The sequence below is a fragment of the Acinonyx jubatus genome, chromosome C1 (genome assembly GCF_027475565.1).
Source record: "Acinonyx jubatus isolate Ajub_Pintada_27869175 chromosome C1, VMU_Ajub_asm_v1.0, whole genome shotgun sequence".
Taxonomy (NCBI): domain Eukaryota; kingdom Metazoa; phylum Chordata; class Mammalia; order Carnivora; family Felidae; genus Acinonyx; species Acinonyx jubatus.
The window spans coordinates 90295825-90316698 of record NC_069381.1 but is presented as its reverse complement, the minus strand read 5'-3'; the positions used below and the strand labels follow the sequence as shown (position 1 = coordinate 90316698).

At 36.2% G+C, this 20874-nt stretch overlaps 1 protein-coding gene and 1 long non-coding RNA gene across 2 annotated transcripts in view; one reads left to right on the top strand and one right to left on the bottom strand.

Annotated features, from left to right (window-relative positions):
* LOC128313947 (uncharacterized) overlaps positions 1-20874 on the bottom strand; it is a 76692-nt gene that overhangs the window by 2697 nt on the left and 53121 nt on the right. The window contains exon 2 of the long non-coding RNA XR_008295110.1: positions 10563-10745. This is a non-coding gene — a long non-coding RNA (uncharacterized LOC128313947). The remainder of the gene's footprint in view (positions 1-10562; positions 10746-20874) is intronic.
* VAV3 (vav guanine nucleotide exchange factor 3) overlaps positions 1-20874 on the top strand; it is a 350186-nt gene that overhangs the window by 313467 nt on the left and 15845 nt on the right. The window contains exons 22-25 of the mRNA XM_027058453.2: positions 1186-1220; positions 7518-7634; positions 8196-8283; positions 14060-14189. Coding sequence (XP_026914254.1) covers positions 1186-1220; positions 7518-7634; positions 8196-8283; positions 14060-14189 — 370 coding nt within the window. The remainder of the gene's footprint in view (positions 1-1185; positions 1221-7517; positions 7635-8195; positions 8284-14059; positions 14190-20874) is intronic.

The following is a 20874-nucleotide window of genomic DNA, read 5'->3' as shown; positions in this document are numbered from 1 at the left end:
AGGGTACAAAGAGGGAGAAGGAAGGAGGAACTACTTTTCCATCAGGTTTCAGAAGCCATGTATATCTTATCATCTAAAGAGAAATCGTTGAAGATTGATTACTATTTGTGAAAACACCTCGTATAAGAAAAATATTTGCAGGATTTGAATGGGTGTAGTATATTATATTCTGTGTATCAGGATTTTATATGGTGATGACATTAAAAGTGTGATCCACAGTATAGAAATATTTGAATATTAATAACTTCGGAGATGTTCTGTCCAGAAAGATAATTTTGTTATATATAACTATTATCTTGGAAGGTCAAAATAGTAACAATCCTTTATGAAAACTGACATAGCGAAGGGACATATTTACATTGATCAGAACTCTGTTGCAAATTAAGGATAATAGTATTTTTAATCACCTAATATAAAAAGGCCCAGAAATACTATGGGATATATACATCAAAGACTCAGATGATTCATGAAAAATCTCTAAATACAAAACAAACTATCTATACTCCTTGTCCTTTCTTAGGAATTTATAAACTTTGTTGCCCTCTAATAGTATGTATTTTCTTTCTTGTTCCTTGAATATTAACATACCTTATTTGGCTTTGTTCATTTTCTGGTTGCAATCAGCAACTAGAAGTTTTTTTTTCTTTTTCTGTCTTCATTTGTGTAGAAAAATGTAACATTTTTTGCTTTTGCAAATCTCCATAGACGAAGGAAAAATGAATATTTCCCATGACTTTTCAGCATCAAAATGTTTTCAAAATCAGAATTTAGAATTTGCGATATGAGTCTATTTCCAATATATATTGTTTATTTTGCCTGTTTTCTGGGAAAGCCGAGTGCTATTTGGTTTTCCTAACATTTTCATTTTAATTTTCTATGATAGGATTGAACTGCCTTAATAATAAATACCAAAGGCTTCCAATTCATATTTTTCCTGTTATCTCTCCTCTTGGAGGTACAGTGGCGGTAAAATGAATGAAAGAATGAATTAAAGTGAAATGAATTATTTTCTACTTATCTGACATATACTATGATTCACTCTGTATAAAATTGCCAATGGATAGTTCCAGGAGTGTGCTATTTAGGGTTTTATAGAGCTGAGTCAGCTGAACTGAATTAATGATTGGTTTCTAAAAGCTTCCCTTAAGTAAACTTAATCTATTTTTTTGCCTTTTTATATCTCAGGTCCCCAAACCAGTAGATTATTCTTGCCAACCCTGGTAAGTATTAGAAATGTTTATGTAGCTAAGTGGAAATACCATACCCTTAGCTTGAGGATGCCTTAAATGTACGGGTACTAAACCACATTCCATTTCTATTGTCCTGGCTAAAGTTGTTTTCAGATACAACAAAACACCATAATGAATTTATATATTGCTGACCTTTCCATAATTTCATCAAAGTGGGGTGTGTGTGTGTGTGTGTGTGTGTGTGTATGCATACACGTATTTGATTGTAAATTCAAAGCTTATAACAGCCACAAAAAGGAATGGAACGTTGGCAACTATGTATCTTGTATTTTAGAAGAGTAGATTCCATGAAGCAGAGAAAAAGACATACTTCCATTGTCTGAAACTAAAAATTAGCCCAGAAAGGACAGTAGATCCTAAATTGTAATATAAGAGGAACAAGATGTGTCCGTGTCTAAAGTTTTGTGTTTACATTACCACGTAGAGGCTAGCCTTCTCACTAATAGAAATAAGGAAGCAGAGAAGATAGTGGTTATTACTTTTTAGACATGATGAGTTTAAGTGGAAGTGATATCTTCAACTGGAAAAAATGTATTTAGGATCCAGAATAGTTATGATCATCATATGATAGCTAATATATACCAAGTACCTGCTGTGTGCTTAGTATTTTACATGTTTATTTTTGTTTTCCAATATCTTTATGAGGAAGGTTGTTACTATCTTTCAAGTGAGGAAACAAAGGTTAAGACTCTGCAACTAGTAAGCAGTAGAGCCAGGATTCCAAGGCATCCCATCTGTACATTGCCATACTGCCTGTCCAAGTACAAAACGTGGGTTTATTTACTTATTTATGTTTGTTTCCCTAAATTCTGTGTTTGGCTCCTCTGAAAATGACTGCATCTGTTTTCTTCTTCTTGATACAAGATATATGCATCCAAATTAGGTAATAGTGTATGTATATAAATGAGATATTCTGAGAGTATATAGTACTAGTTCAGTTTGTAGGTGTAGATAGAACACCTGAGTTGCCTGATTTTTCTAAGTGTTTTGATTATTTTGTATGATATAACCAAAGCATAGAAAATTCCCAGTTGCTATAGAACTACACTGGCCAAAGTGTGGGATTCTTCCCATCAGCCCTCTTGCTGTGTCCTCCATCATCATGGCTGTCCTCTGTAGCTATTATGTTTTCTCGACCTCCTCCCTGGGCTTCAGCACTGAGCTTGCTGAAGAAATTATAGCAGGCTTGTGATAGAACTGGGAATCTTTACTACGTTTTTATTTAGTTTAAGACAAATTTGAGGTCAGAACTACATGGCATTAAAAACCATAATCCTGGCAGGAATTCGATTTGGAGAACAGAGCTAATAGTGGGGATAATCAAAGTGAACAACACCGAGAACTGGTAAAATCATGAGAGTGTGATGATGAACTTCCTTCTCTTCTACTATTTTTCACATAACTAGACACAATAGTTACAAGGGTAATGATGTTAGAGATAAATACTAAGGCATGGATTTTTTGAAAGAAACCGTTAAGTTACCTTGGAACCATTCAGGGTGCAGGAGAATAGCTTTTGAACCCTTTGTTTTAAAATGCACTCTTGCCAGTATGTAAAATTCTGAAAATATAACCAGTTAGAAAATGGTATTGTTGCGGGGCACCTGGGTGGCTCAGTCGGTTAAACCTCTGACTTCAGCTCAGGTCATGATCTCACAGTTCATGAGTTCGAGCCTTGAGTCAGGCTCTGTGCTGACAGGTCAGAGCCTGGAGCCTGCTTCAGATTCTGTGTCCCCCTCTCTCTTTGCCCCTCCCCTGCTTGCACTCTGTCTCTCTCTCTCAAAAATAAACATTAAGAAAGAAAAAGAGAAAGAGAGAGAAAGAGAAAGAAAGAAAGAAAGAAAGAAAGAAAGAAAGAAAGAAAGAAAGAAAGAAAGAAAGAAAATGGTATTGTCCTGAAGGATTAAAAAAAAAATGAAGGTGTTCAGATGAGGGAAGAGCCTTGAATATAGGAGCAAATAAAGACATTTCGAAGTAAAATTAAAATTTTTTTTTCTTTTTCTTGGGAAACTTGGACAATTTATTCACACTAAGCAGACAATTTCATGTGAAATGCTTTCTGCTAGGGAACAAAATGGTCAAGTATATTGGAAAATGGAACCTTCAGTTTTGGAAAAACTAAACCGTTTAGAGAAAATTATACTGAATGATGATGTGGTTCTCAAGTCATTAAGAAGTTGGCTTTCACCAATTGCCTTGTCTGTTCATTACATGTCCATGTAAAAACAACTTGTTCGCACAAGGTAAACTTTGTCTCCTGGGTTGGCCATGAAATAAAACAGAAAAGGTGATTATCTTCATTTGCCTGGGTATAGAAACCTAGGTGAGAAATCATTTTGCATTTTAAATCTTAAGGTATTGCTCTGTTGTTTTCTAACTTCCACCCCAATGCCATTTTGATTTCTGATTCTTTGTATGTGATCTGATTTTGTGGGTGGTATCATGTAGGCAGGAATGAGGTGTGGGGCTTAAAACCAGGGAACTGTCTGAAATCCATATGAAGAACAGGATACAGATGCCAAGGTTCCTTATCCCATTCTCCAAAGTAGTCAGACAACTTTTTTCCCCCTACCCTAGCAAGAGACACTGAAGTTAGAAGGTATATTATGTGGAAAAATTGAGCCATGTAGGGCTTACACTTAGAGCAATCCCAGCAGAGATTGGGAGAGATGGTATACTGCAAACAGAGTGATCAAATTAAGGAAGGTCTCCATACTGACTGATGAGGATGCCCAGTTCCTTTGTATAGCTCAGTTAGTTCCAGTACTGTGACACCTGGGTCTCATACATGCAGACTACCTTTCCTTGCATCCAGACAGGATCTGGAAGATTTTTCTCTAAAGAAACTGAATAGACTCAGTGAAAAACAAAACAAAACAAAAAACCTAAAATCATTTGGATATTATCCTGCCCCGTGAAATTAGGTTCTTGCCAAATGATTAGGTTCCTACCTGGCAAGTCTAATTTGGTGCTTCCTGTCCCCACAGAGATGTCTCTCTCCTAAATGTAAACAAATGACAAAGAGCAACCAGATACTTGAGAAAAGCTTTGAACTAGAAAACAAATAGATTAAATGGGAAAAAGAAACCAGGAAAAACACAGACATTAGAATGAGCAGTAGAAAGATGTGTTTTTAAAACCTTTAATTTATATTCTCAGAATTAAGAGATGACAATATATCCATGGAAATGAGCTGGATGTACTATAAAAGGAAAAATCAGACAGCAAGAAAGAGCTCTTCTAAATTAAATATTGAGTAGAGGAGTTGGAAAACAAAGTTGAGCAAATCTTCCAGAAAATTAAAGAAATAGATAATATGGGAGAAAAGATAGAGAAGTTAGACAATTGATCCAGCAAGGACAGCATTAATTTAGTGAGAACTCCAGAAAGAGAAAACTGAGAGCAGCAATTATCAAAGAAACAAGACAGAAATTTCCTAGAACTGAAGGATATATGGCTGCAAGTCAAAGATGTTACTGAGAGTTAAGGATAATATCGAACTAAAATGTATGGTACATAACTTGAAGGCATATTATCTTGAAATTTGCAATATAGAGAAAACAGTCTGAAAGCTTTCAGGGACAAAAAGAGATCAGATCACATAGAATGGCAATGAATTCCAAGTTAGAAGACAATAGGACAATGCCTCAAAATTTGAGAAGCAAAGTAATTTCTCGCCTAGAATTCTATACCCAGGCAAATTCTGTATTAAGTAAAATAAAAATATTTTTCTAGATGTGAGGCTTTCTGAGTATTATTACAACCCATGCATCCATTTATAGGAAGCTGAAGGATGGGCTAATAAACCAAAAAGAGGAAAATACGGAATCCAGGAAATGAGAGCAAAGGGATGTCCCGGTACTATAATAATTGAGCAGGTTTAGAGAACAAGTAATATGTATTAGAACAAGAGGGTGGAGGGCTCAGAAGAAATGAATGTCTCCATATGATAAAAAATGGACAGGTTCAGTATATGGTGTTGAGAAGTGTATCATTGAGGAGTTTATCATTCTCTTGGAGAATTTGAAAAGAATTTGTAAGACAAAGCTTGAGCCAACAAAAACTTGAATTATTTTTTGGAGTCAGGTGTTCTTTGAATATGCAGACATGACAAAACTGAGCCAGATGATGGCTTGGCTTTGTAGAGGTTACAAAAGGAAGAGTGAGGAACAACACTGACAGAATGAGCCTGAAAGGAAGAGAAAGGAGTTTCATTCCTGACACTTAAAAATTGATAATTTAAGAAATTGTAGTTTGATGATATTATTTAGAAATATGCAAGCACAAATAAAAATAGATAAAATGCTTTTGAAATGGAACTTGGGATAGAAAGCTGCTAAGATGGGGTAATGCTGTTTTTTCATTATTATTGTACAGATTGCATTTTTAAAACTATGTTTCTGTGTTACTTTGATAGTAATGCATATACTATATACTAATTATGATAAGTGCTATGAAAGAAATTAGGATAGTGTAATAAGAATCATGGAGTGGAATATGTGAGATGCAGGACAACATTCTTCAGATGGGATGGTCAGAGAAGACCTCACTCTGAGCTTATATGATAAGAAGGAATATGTGTGTGGAGTGAGTTTTCCAGGCAAGAATACAGTCTCTGAGAAGATTCTTAAGATCAAAAAGCGGTTGGTGAATTTCTGGACCTGAAAGAAGGCTAGAGACTAGTGAAGAAGGGGGTTGTGAGAGATAAGATTGAAGAGTGACCAGATCATACCAGGTACTCATAGTTCATGGGTTATCATAACTGCTCTTAACCCAAGGTACCATCTGCATAAAATGCCCTCAGCTCTGCTTCTGTACTTGGTGAAAATGTCACATATCCTCCATCAACAAACTTTTGTGTTTTAAGTAAACACTTAGTGTAAGTTAAAGGCAGGTGTTTATACCAAGTTATCTGAGTCTGTAAGTGAATGACAGAATTTTCTGGAATATTAACTCATGAAGTTTTGAAAGAGAGCCAGTGGAAACATAAAATTTTTCCTTTTGACTTTTATTGTCCAAAGTCTCTATATTGTGCAAATATGTAAAACCTATATTTGATGTGAAAGGGTCACTAAAGAGTATTTTAACATTGAATTTGGGCCTTTTACTATAACTGTTACTGTTATGGAATTTGGGTATGTTTAAGATGAAGATAGTTTAGGAAGAATTAAATTCTGGTATTGAAAATAACTATCTTTTAAAATTAAATTCTAGGGGTGCCTGGGTGGCTCATTCGCTTGAGTGTCTGACTCTTGATTTTGGTTTAGGTCATGATCTCATGGTTTTGAGATCAAGCCCCATGGAGGGCTCCATGCTGGGCGTGGAGCCTGCTCAAGATTGTCTCTCTGCTCCTCCCCTGCTCGTGTGCCTGCACACACACTTTCTCTCTCTCAAAAAAAAAAAAAAAAAAAAAAAAAAAGTTTTTTAAATTAAATTTTACTTACAACTAAGTTCTTAAGCAAATTGGTTATCCAAACTGTGGACCATAAGCATTAATCTTATATCCCCCAAAATAATTGTTTAAAAATAAATTGTTACTGGGGCACCTGGGTGGCTCAGTCGGTTAAGCGTCCAACTTTGGCTCAGGTCATGATCTCATGGTTCGTGAGTTCAAGCCCCACATCCGGCACTGTGCTGGCAGGTCAGAGCCGGGAGCCTGCTTTGGATTCTGTGTCTCCTCCTCTCTCTGCCCCTCCCCTGCTCATGTTCTGTTTCTTAATTATAAATAAACGTTTAAAATTTTTTTAAATAAATTGTTACTGGAATTTTCTTAAAAGGATGCCAAAGTAGGTTTCATTTCATACTATACATAGAAAAGGTGAAAGTTCAGAGGGTCCTGGGTGTGCATGTGTGTGTGTGTGTGTAAGTGTGTACATGTGTGTGCATGTGTGTATGTCCTATGCATGATAGTCTCTCCCTACAAGTCTTTTTCCTTCTTGTTCTCAAACCACCTATAAATCTCTAACTCAATACCTACTCACTCCTTTCTTGTCCCATTTATTATTTGATAATTATTTACTAACTGGGTGCTTACCATGTGTTAGGCACTATTCACTTCACCGTGGTTAACTTTGTAGACCATTTGTTTTTTTCTTATTAAAGGACTTTTTTTTCTGAATTATTTTTGAAACAATGTAATTAGTATAGAAGTAAAGTTAAAAACAACTCAGATCTGCCACTAAATGAAAATCCTGACAGATACCTATTTTTAGCTTCTGTCTGTTCCGGGTACGTTACCCAACTTTTCTGTGTCATTCTTTCTTTCAGGTATGCTGGAGCAATGGAAAGATTGCAGGCAGAGACTGAACTTATTAATAGGGTAAATAGTACTTACCTTGTGAGACACAGGACCAAAGAGTCAGGAGAATATGCAATTAGCATTAAGTAAGTAGGACAAGTCCTTTTACAGAAATAGATTTCCTGTTTTCATAATTGCATAGACCATCTGACATGTATAAAACTAAGGTTAAAAACCAAGGTTCTAATTGCAGCTGAAATAATGTATCCATCCAGACAGTTCATTAATACTTGAAAATATCTGTTAGAAAAACAGTATTAAGTGTTATAGACTGCTAATTGGCATGTTAGATTTCTTTCATGACATTGTATTTTGGTGATTTGATGTGTGTCTGTTTCTTATAAATTCTAAAAATAGATATTACTAGATTTTGTTTTATTTTGTTTTTCTATATTCTCGAAATTAATAAATTGGGCATAATGGTTGGTCAAATCTAACACCCCCCCCCCACTTCAAATATTGGTTGTATCTTCAAACAATCTAGTAAATATATTTTGTTAATTAGCTGTCGCCAGTGTATTGGCATAGGTATATATTTTGTCTTCAGAATTAATTCCTATAATTTTATTGGGGCATGCCCTCTGGTAATTATTGATTTCTACTGATTAAAAACACATTTATATTCATACGTTATTCGTTGCCCACAGGTACAATAATGAAGCAAAGCACATCAAGATTTTAACAAGAGATGGCTTTTTTCACATTGCAGAAAATAGAAAATTTAAAAGTTTAATGGTAAGCATTGATTAGTTCTTTTCAATCTGTAGTCCTTATTTTGCTCTTATTAGAAAGGTCAGTTTAATTCTATTTCTTAGAAATCTTATGCACTGAAAGTTGTTTAAAGGGAATTCTGTAATTTTGCAACAGAATCCTGAAAATTCTAATTTTAAGAATTCCAATTAAGTTGTATATTGTCCCACTCATTTTTCACTGTAAATTAAGTTTGCAGGTTTTAGATAATATTTCAGAGTTCCACACTATTTGTGATTCTTAGAGCATCAGACAAATTGACTCCACTTTCAGTTATTTGCGTTTTGCCTTGTGTTTGACAGAGCAGATCTTCACATACGCATCTTTTCTCCTCTTCCTTTCTCTGCCTCTATCTCTTCATTCGGGCAAAGGAAGGTATTTTTAATAATAACCAAAAAATTGTAATTGGTGAAATACCTCTCACAGGTTCATTTCATGCAAAACGCAATATCATGTCAAATGGAAAAGCTTTTTGTATTTTCTGCTATTTTAAATCATCTGAGCCATAGTTCTGCTTCATTACCTTGGAAAATTAAATATTAACAGGGTAACATTTTTACCAAACAACAGTTGTCATATCATAGGCATTATATATTTAAATTGAAATAGTATATTACCAAGTTGCTTCAAATGAACAAAGATTACTTTAGTCTTACGATTTAAAAAAGTACAACTTAGTAATTTTATTAGCGCATAATATTATGTATGTCATAAAGACAGTGTGTATATGGCACAATATAGGCATTGCTGACAGTAAAGAAAAAGTTCAAAGTTCCTTAAAAGTGGTCTCAAGTCTGTTTCTCAAGTTTGAGAGTTTCTTGAGATAATGAAGAATTTGGACACGAGATACAGGATGCATTTGTAAACATACTTGTAAGTACTTTTAGTAACTTTGGGAAGGACCACTCATTGATTGAACCATCAATCAAATGATACATTCTGCATCCTCCGGAAAACATCTCAAAGCACTTTGCAGATGTTAAACATTAAAGTTAAAGACTGAACGTAAGAGAGTCTTACAAAATAGGCCAGCTTGAAAGCCTTATCTAAAAATTTAGAACTGCTTCAAGACGGGGATACAGGGATTCATGTTTTAAAGAAATGGAAGTGTCTTGAGTTGAAAGAAAAGTCAGAAAACCTCTCTGGACATAAATATCACATTTCCAATTCACAAGTTAAGGATCGGCATCAAGATTATGTCCTGGAAAATGTGAGCCCTGTCAAATTAGTGGCCAAGATGCAGGCATCCTCCCTGCTGGAAGTGACTTACGTTCTGTTGGAACAGGCAGGCTGAGCACAGAGAGAACTGGACCTGAGGAGGTTTTTCCTAAAATGAAAACCTTAGGAGGGAGGTGGCAAGTGGGTGCACAAATAATGAATGGCAGCCCCAGCTGAGACATGATGAAAGCATGCACAGGGGGTCTCCACATCGCTGCGAGACATACTGGCTTGAGTCTTCACCTGCAGAACTTCCATGGATGATAATGAGGCTGCTCCACGGTATTATAGTTAATACGTGAGACTTAAAAAAAAAAATGCTGTAGGGCCAAAGATGAATACCAGCTTCGCCGACTTTGAAAGAAACAAAAGGAACTCCCATCCGAGGAGACAAACAAAGAGGATGAAAGGAATAGTCACTGGAAAGGGCCAATCAATTCAGCTTTGTGTCCCTGGGTTCAGCTCAAGAAAGTTCATCAGCAGCTAAGGTTCGAAGTAAAAAGCCAGTAAATACTTCATGACCTGGATTAGCAGACATAGGTCCTCGAGTTCCTATCTACATACAAAGCTGTGATTCTAGTATAAGCAACAGAGCCTCAGAATTCAAATAATGTGCACCAGAGAGTAGTGAAAGTTTCTGCAGTGATGTTCTGGAAAGGGAATTAAGAGTACTGTCGCAGAGCTAAAGCAAACTCTGCCTCATATGGTAGGTATAAAATATCAGAAATGCCTTTGCTAGAGACACATACATAGTTTTTCTTTTCCTCCATATCCAGAGGAATGCACCTTCTGTAAGGAAGCATATAGCACAGTGGTTAAAGGAAGGGAAGTCAATTAATAGCATAGCTCCAACAAAACTAAAAACTATTAGCAAAGGGATATAATTGTAAAAAGAAAGATAAGGAGCTGAAAACTCTGTCTTGGGCAAACCCTTTATCAGGTTTAGCAAATAAATGTAAAAACTGCTCAACAGTGGAACTAGTCTGGAGCCGTCCCTCGCCTTTGTTTCTGTTCATTTGCTGAACAAACTTATATGGAGGCCTTACCTTGTGAAGTCATTACGTTGTTGTAGAATTCAAAATGACTCCACTGTTCTAAAGCAGCTTTCAGATTCGCAAATCCATCTGTAGCAAGAACCTCACAGTAGTTGCTGTCCTTTAAACCTCAACTCAGAAACGCCACATGGATACTTGATCAGCAGGAATGGCTCCGCTTTTAGTAAGCAGCCCCTTTAGAAGGAGAGAGAGAATTAATAGGCACCTTTGATTTCACTCCAGCAATATAGAGGCTTCTCTAAATCAGGCCCATACAACTTCCAGGAATGATCTTTTATCATGTTGGTGTCACACAATACAGTTTCCATTAAAAGTACATAATGGTCTGTGCGTTTGAGTTGCTTCTTGAGAATAGTTCAGTATCCTCCCATTATGGGTGGTAAAGTTATATTCTACCTGTGAAACTTACTAGGGCCTGGAATTAAATTTTAATTTGGAAAGGATGTGAAATGCAAGCAGACTCCAGAACTTGTTTTAAATTAACCAGTTTCTTAAAGAGAAGATTGACCTTAGGTGGTTGTGACCGAAGCTTTCCCCTTGGGTTTCAATAGCTTGGCTAATCAAAATCTGTGTTTTTCTTAGTCATTAAATTCAAATTCTAAATGAATTTCTATATCCAGATTACAAGGCATTAATTTTGTTCTAATTTTCATGTATGCCAGACAATCCATGTCCAAATGCTGTTTATAAATCAGCTCCATTGCCTGTTTCCTTGGTAATTGGAATGATGGGCTCTCTCGCTCATTATTTTTCAGAGAGGCTTGAATTGTTGACACTGCTGTGTCAATGCGAGATAAGGAAAGCTTAGTGATTTCTTTTGTTTAGAGTCTTCTTATTTACTTGTAGTACCTGAAGGTCAATGACTGCTAAAGCAAGGGTGGATTAGACTAAAATACAGAAAGCATAAAGGCATAAATTGGAAAAGACCCATGGTGGCACAATTTAATTCTACCCAGTTAGAAATATGTAGGAAGATTTACCCTCATAAGACTGTAAAAATGGAGCTAAAATCTCTTCCATGCTTAGTGAAGTGATAAAAGAGTATCTGTAGCTTACCAAGCTGCATGACCCTTAGGCCTTGGAAAAGTCATTTTTTTCCTCCTTCCATAAAATTTGGAGATGGTTAGGTATGAAATGATCACCAAATCCTTTTCAGCGTGATAATTCCGTGGTTTCTAGCCAACTTCACATAAGCTTTAATTCATCCTAATCCAAATATAATGCATAAAATTCATAGTATTTATAACAAAATTACATTGAAATTCATCTTATTGGCTTAGAGTTACTTTCAGGTTTATTTTAATATTTTTGTTAAAGAAAAAACACATTTTACTCAATTTAAATAATAAGACTAAGAGAACACTGCTTTGATGTCATCTGCATCAGCAACACAATATATATGTACAGTTCTTGCAGAGACCTTACAAAATTTTGCCTTTTATTTTTTAAAAACATTATAAAGAAGGCCATTTTCTGACTATTGAAGCCACATTGAGGATATAAACTTCTGTCTGGTATTTTGATTCTTTTTCTTTTTAAGTCAGTCAGATTCCAGATGCCTTCGCTTCATCAAGGACCCCATAATTTGGGCTCAAAAAAGAAAGAAGAAACATATGTAGATAGATGAATAGATTTCCATATATCTATAAATAGTGATAAAGTGCATAAAACCCTAGCATCTTAGATCTCAGAAAACTAAGTTCTTGGTACATCATGGACACTTGGCAAATGCTCCTTCCCTTTTGCCTCCATTTTTGTATATTAACATTTGCCAGGCACTACTTGCTAATAGTATGATGTAGTTAAGAGCACAAGCTTTGGAGACAGACATCAGCTGGGCAACCTTGCCCAAGTTGGTTAACTTCCCTGAGATTTGAGTATCAATGAGGACTCAGCCTTGCTCTTGTTAACTGTGTGGAGATTGTGAGAAGCTTGGCACATGGGCTCGTGGGAGCTGTTACGATTATTCCCATGTACCAGGCACTTTCTACATTCTTTACTATAGTCTGTGAAATGGCTTATTATCCCCATTTTACAGATGTGGGAGTTGAAGAATCTTCATTTGCTTTATCCAGTGCTTCAGCTGAACCCTGTTGCTTTTGGTTTATGAATGTGGCCTTTACTCAGTCACCTTTATGTCTGTTTCCAGCCTGACTACTTAAAATAATCTTTCCCTCCTTCCTGGCTTCTGAAATTTTGCCTGTTCTTCAGTTTAAGCCAGGCTACTTCTATCATGAACTGTTCCCTCAACCTCTCCCCTGGGCTCACAAAAGGAAATTCTCTCTCTTACCTTTGGGTGCCCATAACCCCTAACTTTCCTTCAACAGTGAATGGTCCTAGAGAGGAGCAGCTTTACCTTCATAATCTTTGTGACCTCTGGAACTCCCCTCACAATTCATTCCACAACTTATCTGAGTTTAGTAAAAAATAATGTAAATCATAAATGATATAAATCATTGATGATTCTTTTTGACTTTTTTTGAGTGATTTTTGGCTCAGTTGATTTGTTTTGGAAACTTGGAACATCACCACTGAATGGAGGTACTGAGTTGATGACAGTATGGGTTTTAGAGGAAATGAGTTACTTTGACCGTATTTGTTCTAAACAGTAATAGACGTAATAAATAATAAGGTTAAAAGTGATTTTGCTTTTCATGCCAGGTATTTCTAAGAAACATTATAATACCTACAGTATTACCCAGTAATATTTATTTTTTTCATTATGAATTATTATTCATTTTCTGATTAAAGTAGAGAGATTCAGATTTGTGCAGAGTCTATGAAACTGACGTCTTAGAAATTTCCTGAAATTTTCGCATGGGACATGGTGGATGGTTATTATATTAGGCTTGGGTGCATTTAAGGAAAATTGGGTATAAGGGAAAATGGAAAGTACTACATCATTGACCTCTGTAAGTAGCAGTTGATATGCAGCGCTATGGAAGGGCACTAACGCTTCATTGTAAGCCAGAAATAATGTCAAGCAGCATTTGTGGTTTATGAACTTGAGTTTACCAGGGGAAAAGAACATTTAGAATCAAAGTTTGTTTTCCTGCTACGTTGAAAGAAATGCAGGAAACTAGAAATTGCTATATGTTCAGCAAACAGCTGTCCCTTCATTTTTGTTTAGAAAAACAAGTATTATGTAAATAAGAATAATTACTGTTCTGAAATTGAAGGTTAGTATGATTTCTTTTCATTTACCACATCTGACTGAAGACTAACAGGATGTTCTCTATCCATGAACAACAATAAGAGGTAACTCATATTATCAGTGGCCTGAGTTACAAGGACAGTTACTTGTTAGATGTCATGTACATCCAGAAAGCAGGGAGAGATTATCATTTACTTACCCTTCCATATACTTACTGAAAATTTGGCATTAACTCAATCATCCTTATGTTGTATATAATTATGTGTTCATGTTCAGGTGTTTGAAATCAAAACTATCCTTATCAAAAATAATCTTCAAATCTTTTATCCTAAAGGAACTTGTGGAGTACTACAAGCATCATTCTCTTAAAGAAGGTTTTAGAACCTTGGATACGACCCTACAGTTTCCATACAAGGAGCCAGAACATTCAGCTGGACAGAGGGGTAATAGAGCAGGCCACAGCTGTGAGTACTGCCATTAAGAATACAATTTGCTGTCACATAAGGATTGGAGGCACAGTAACATTAAACATCTTTATTCCAAATTTTGAAATATAGCCAGTTAATACACTGATGTATTTAGCCAGAGTTTTTTTGTTTTGTTTTGTTTTGTTTTTGTTGGTTTTTTGGAGCTAAGCAAAATCAGATGAACCAACAGGTGTATGAACATGTCTAGACATAGCTTTTTGTGCCAAATTAAGTCACATTTGTGTTTAGAAATGTAAAGGGTATGTTAATATGTAAGTTTCATGCTTTTCGGTGATATTTATAGTAGCCAAACTTTTTAACTCATACATGTTTGTGGTCATAATGCTGTTTAACAGTATTTAAGAAAGGCTGGTGTGTAGCTCTCCCTTCTCACCTGGTATCCCAAATCTGTTTATGGTTCTCTTTCAGTGATTACTTTCAGAATTTTGAAATGGCTAAAGCATGTTTCCTCTGATGCCAGTATTTACAAGTATAACTGAGCCACTTTCTTGCAGCATGAACTCTGTGCCACAGCTAATCATAAAAGATTAGCATGTTATAGTTGGAGTGTGAGTTCAAGTCAAAACTGTTTTCTCATCCTTATTAAATGTCACATAATCTTCCTGGAGATAGATGCAGCATGTAAAGAGAACATTGTGATGAAAAACTCTATGAAGGAAGTGTGATTTTCTTCCCTTATATTATTATTTTTCTAAGTAACATTCTTTTGGAGGAGAAATGGATACAATTTTATTACTCTTAGAATCTTTAGCCTAAGCAAAACAGGAATATCCAGAGGTATTGGAAAAAAGAATTTACGTTGTGCAATATAACTTTAGCTCCCCCCCCCCCCGCAACACCTGCCCCACCGCCCCGAAAGCAGAAACTGAAAGGCAAACAGGTAACACTCACAGGACTCTAACAACATCAGTAAAATCTCATACACTTGTATATAAGTAAATATACAAGTAATTTGTCACATCAACTAACAGATTTTTTTATTTGAATAACTGAATAGTTGTTCTCTTCACAAGGATTGGTAATAAATGACCCAAGCTTGTGTAATAAAAATAGAGCACAGTTTATCTTGAAACTTTAAACACCTATTCAAAGTTACTTTTCTGTATTTTGGTCTAGTGTTTTCCTACAAATTTCTTAAGACTACCAAAGTTAATGATATTTTTCCCTACGTGAAAAGTATAATTTCCTACTAGTCCTTTACTTTGCCTTGCTAGCAGCAGGAGATAACAAATGTTGCCAAGGAGGTCAATTATACTGAAAATCCTGTTTGAGTTCCCTTAGTTCTAGAAAGCCAAGGTGGGAGAGGTTGGCAATCAGGGAGAGCAGATGTCCCATCTTAGTGGAAGGTCATTAGCCCACGTATTGCCCTGCATGGTTCCTCCCAGCACTTTCTCTGTGCTCGGCACGTGTAGGTGTTCAGAGGATGTTGTCCAGCAATGAGCGGAGTTGCCTAATCTAAAATTTGTCTCTAGGGTTCAACAAAGTATTTAATGCTCAGACTTATTTAGCTACTAGGAATGAAGTTATAGACATTTTTTCCTTTTTTTTTTTTTCTTTTTTAAACAAAAAGAGAATAGCCAACAGAACGATTTTGAACATCAATGAGAGCTACAGGAAATTTGTCAACAAATAGAGCTATGTGTTCAAATACTCCAAGCCTGGTATTTTTAAAAGACTCGGGCAGGTCACACAGAGACCTGCACAAGAAGGTCAAGAAGTAAAAGCAGATCTTCATTTAAAATTAATCTTTGTCGGGGTTTGGTTTTGTTTATCAGTTAGCCATTTATTCATTCCTTCAACAGACAGACATTAAATACCTGACCCAGACAAGGCACTGTTCTAGGTACTGGGATACAGCAGTTGAGAAGACAAGTCTCTGCCCTTGTGGAGCTTCTGTTTTAATGGGGACACTCAGCCAAGTGTCGAATATGGGATTTTGCTGTTTTTATATAGGGTGGTCAGGGAATATCTCATTTACAAACTTACCAGAAAGAAAGGAGGGAGTAAGTTAGTATGTCAGTCAGAAATAAGGGTACAGTGGTCTGGACTCCAAGATTATTCGGTCATTACCGTGCAGCATGGTTATAATCTTAGATCAAATTTATGATACTCTCCCTGTGTTTTATTTACTTTATGCTCACTTTTGTATAAAACAGGAAGAATACTAAGATGGTTCTCAGAGTTAAATGAGGAGTTGTAAAGCATTTAGCATAGTGCTGGTACATGGTAAAAACTCAATAAATATCCACTACAACTGATTCTACGACTACTAACACCACCATCACTACTAGTAACTCCTCACACAGCAAACATTTTCCTACATTTCTGAGTTGAGTTACTAATTATAATTCATAGAAATTCACATCTTTGCTTTTATGATATTCAAATATACCTTGCCTATTATATACCAGATCCTGGTTGAGAGTTAACCCTTCATTAAAACACTGCTTCTATTTTTCTGCATACCCTACTTCTCAGAAGGGGGAAGGAAGAACACCACCTAAAGATTTTGCACGTTGTCTTTATAGTCCTCACCTCTGTTCATAGCTTTGGCTATGCTGCTACATATTATCTAGAAATAATTTTTACCAGGAAGTATTGCCTTGGGATACTGGATTGGACAGTGCCCTAACCTCTTCATTACCTCCAAAAGATTTTGGAGGAAGCAGAGCAGGCAAGCTAATGCCTAGGTCCACCCTATGTTCTGGGTAGAGGTTGAGATTAGAGTTCCAAATCCTGCAACCTGCTTTTTTTTTTTTTTCCTGAAATAGTACAGTCACCTTGGAAAAGAAAGTTCCAGGGCATTGTAGAAGAGGCTGCTTGCTTCCATACAAGTCCAGGTTAGAATATTCTTGGGTAAATTACCAACTATTTTTCAAGTTTGTAAAACATGATAAGATGACAGCAGAACTATCTCACGCAAATGCAGAATAACATACAAAAAGATACTGGTCAGAATTAAACAGGAGTCCAGATTGGGCAAGAAGCATATAACATTTCTAGGTGAGGATCCCATTGTAGGCAATGCTCTCTCCCAGGGCTCTGAGACTTTATTTTTGCCTTTGAAATGACTTATGAATGTGGCCAAGAGAAAAGAAAGTGACAAAGAAAGAAAACACAGAGAACTCGGGCATAGCAGTGAGCTGTTGTGCTTCCCTAGAAATTACAGTGACTCCATGGAAGATGTTCTGCTCTGTCTTGTGGATCTTACTTGCCAAAAACTGGCACAGAAAATCTGGCTTAGAACACATCCAGTATATCTGTAAGGCTTATGTATTTGAAGGGCACTGAACTGACTTTTGCCTTTCATGCTCTACAATGAGCACTTAATTATTTTCAGGTCTGCTACTGAGTAGCTGTCTGACCTTAGGCAAGAAACTTAGCCTGTCTGGAATTCAGCTTTCTCATCTGATGAATGATGAATGAGATTAGATATTTTATTATGTGCTTTAAGAAATAGCATCCTAGGTTTCTTTCTTTGTATGCATGAGGGAAGAATGCAAGGTAGAATGTTGATAGACCATTACACTAGGAGAAGTTGCATGATTAGCTATTTCATGACCCATAAGGAGATGTTAAACATTTCCCCAAGTTCTTATTTAGGGAGAATTAGTTGGACCGTAGAGAAGAGCTAGCTAATTTAAAAAAAAAATTGGTTATTCCTATATTCACATAATCTCAAAGTATCTTCTCACAAGAACTTGTTAGTAACAAAGGGAAAAATAGAGGCACCTTAATCAAGTGATCAATGTTAACATCTACTTGATCTAGAAGAAGTAGATCACTTGTACCTCATAATGTGATGTTGGAAACATCAGACAAACCCAGTTTGAAGGACAGTCTACAAAATAATTGCCCTGTATGCTTCAAAACTGTTAACGTCCTAAAAGACAAAGAATGAGGAGTTGTTTCAGTTTAAGTAAGGAGACTGAAGAGACGAGTACACACAGCATGTATTGGATTAAATCCTGTGCCTGAAAAATAATTTTTATTTACTTATTTATTTTTGCTGTAAGGACATGCATAGGACAGTTAACAAATTTTCAAGTTTCTAGATTAAGTAATAGTGTTAGGTTTTTGCTGATAATTGTACCGGGATTATATATGAGAAGCAAATGTCTTTGGCTTTAGAAAATACACACTGAAGTATTTAGAGGTAAAGGGCATTATGTCTTCAGTGTGTTCTAAAATGGTTCAGGAAGAATAATAGAGATTGATAAAACAATCATGGTAAAATGTTAGCATTTGAGGAGTTTGAATGAAAAGTATATGGGAATTCTTCATGTTATTCTTGCTACTGTAAGGATGAATAATTTCAGCATTAAAATTTTTAAATGGAGAGATCGTCCCATTAGCTGTAACAAGATTGAGAGAAAATGGCAGCAGCATCCTGCTTTTCCCCCCCACTCTAGGTGCAAGGGGAGCTTGGGACACGGATTTGGGGGTATGTAGAATACTAAGTAGGTCATATTTGAAACCATCTATTCCTTACATATGACCTTACTATATTTGCTTATTCGTTTATTCTTTTATTGAATAAATATTTACATAGCACTTACCATGTGCCAGGCCCTGTGCCACATGCTGGAGTTACAATAGTAAATAAGATGGACAGTTTGGTGGACAGGGACAAGCAGAAAACAACTTCACAAAATCATCAGAAATTTTGACAAGTCTTGTGAGGCAGAAGCACAGTTGAAAGTGTATGATAAGAGGGCCTACTCAACCTGCAGTGTCCGGGAAGGACATTTAGAAAAAGTGACATCTAGGTGAAATGTAAAGGATCTGTGTAAAGGGTGTGAGGTAGCAGAGAGTAGGAAAACTCCACAGTAGAGAGGTAGCTTGTGTGAAGGCCCTTAATCAGGAAATAATGTAGTATGTTTAAGGAATTGGAAGGCCAACATGTTTGGAGCATAGCAGGTGCATTCTGATATCTACAACGGGAATGTATTGAGCTTTATAAACAAAAAAATGATATGAACTAGTTTACATTGTTTTAAAAGACCACTATCTACTCCATGAGAGTGGCTTGGAAGGGAGCATGGACAGAACAGAAGTGAGTTGGGAAGTTATTACAGATACCTAAGAGAGGAATGAAGCTCGTTTGGACGGAGTTCAAAGTGGAACAGAACTATGGCAGATTTGGGTATCTTCTGGAGGTTGAATTGATTGGATAAGAGAATTGAGGTAGCAGTAGTACAAGCATGAAACACAAGTACTTGCCTTGGACGACTGGCAAATGGTGAAGCCACTGACTGACCAGGAAACAGAAGAGACATAAGAGGAATAGAGAAAAAGGTAAAACATTTAGTTTTGCATGAAGTTTTAGTTACCTATACATACTCGATGGTTCAGTAGGGAATTGGCACCAGAAGGAGTGGTCTGGGTTGAAGATAGAGCTTTATGAATCATTAACACCTTCATTTCATAGTTTACATAGAATATAGTATTATTTTTATATAGGTTAAATGATTTCTTCTGGTGTTATGTTCCCTCAAGCCTTAGGAACCAGACTTCTTTGCTCCTCATTCTCAAATTGCACTTTGCACAGTGCCTTTCATGAAACATGTGTTCAGAGAGGACTAAATAAATGAAGTCAGAAAATAAGGTCCATGGGAGACAATAGCAAGTATTAAAGCACTATGTGTAGTTGATATTTGAAAAATCATGGGTAAATAGGTCAGTTTGAAAATAAAATATACATCAGTATGTTCCTTTTGGGGACAAATACTATAGCAGTCCCTCAGAAGTCAACAAAATCTTTGGTCACTGGGACCATACAAATGACCTTGCAGGACAAAGTCAGAGCCAGAGCCTGCGTGGCTTTGCCCTGGTGTGGTCTCTTTCCTTCCACACGTGTGTCCCCATTATTCAACTAACCATCTGACAAGGCGCATGAGCTTCATTTTAGACACTGTGTTAGAAACTTAAACAATTTGCATCACTCATATTTAACTCAGTATGCATAATATAGCTTTTGTATTTATGATAATTCCTGAAACATCCTGACAATGCCTTAGTTACCATTTATTAGTTTAATCACAGTATAACAGTGGACAATATTTATTACCTCTTACATACAAACTCCTCAAACATCCACTTAATTTAGTTTTTACCTTCTTGTGCTTATAATTCAACATACCCATTTTCACCTACCCTTATTTTCTGATCTCCTTATCTTATGCTCCGTCTTTTGTCCTCCCTTTCCCTGATCACTTGGCATTTGGGTTTGATTCAATTTTATTCTGATAATGTAAATGTTTGTTTTAATCCTATTATAATAGTTTCCTTGGGCTGCCATAAAAATTACTATAAACTGGGTGGCTTAGAAAAACAGAAATTTACTCTGTCACAGTCCTGGAGACCAGAAATTTTAAACCAAAGTGTTGGCAGGATTGGTTTCTACTAAACGCTCTGAAGTAGAATCCATTCTATGTATTTTTTTTTTTTTATAGTTTCCAGGTGACCACTGGGAATCTCTGGCATCCCGTGGCTTATAGAGACGTGATTCCAATCTCTGCCTTGTCTTCACATTACCTTCTCCTCTGTGTGTCCTGCCCTTTTCTTGTATCTTATAAAGATACTTGTCATTGCATTCACAGCCCACCCTAATGCATTTAGAGGCCACTTGAATGTGAGATGATCTCATCTGGAGATCCTT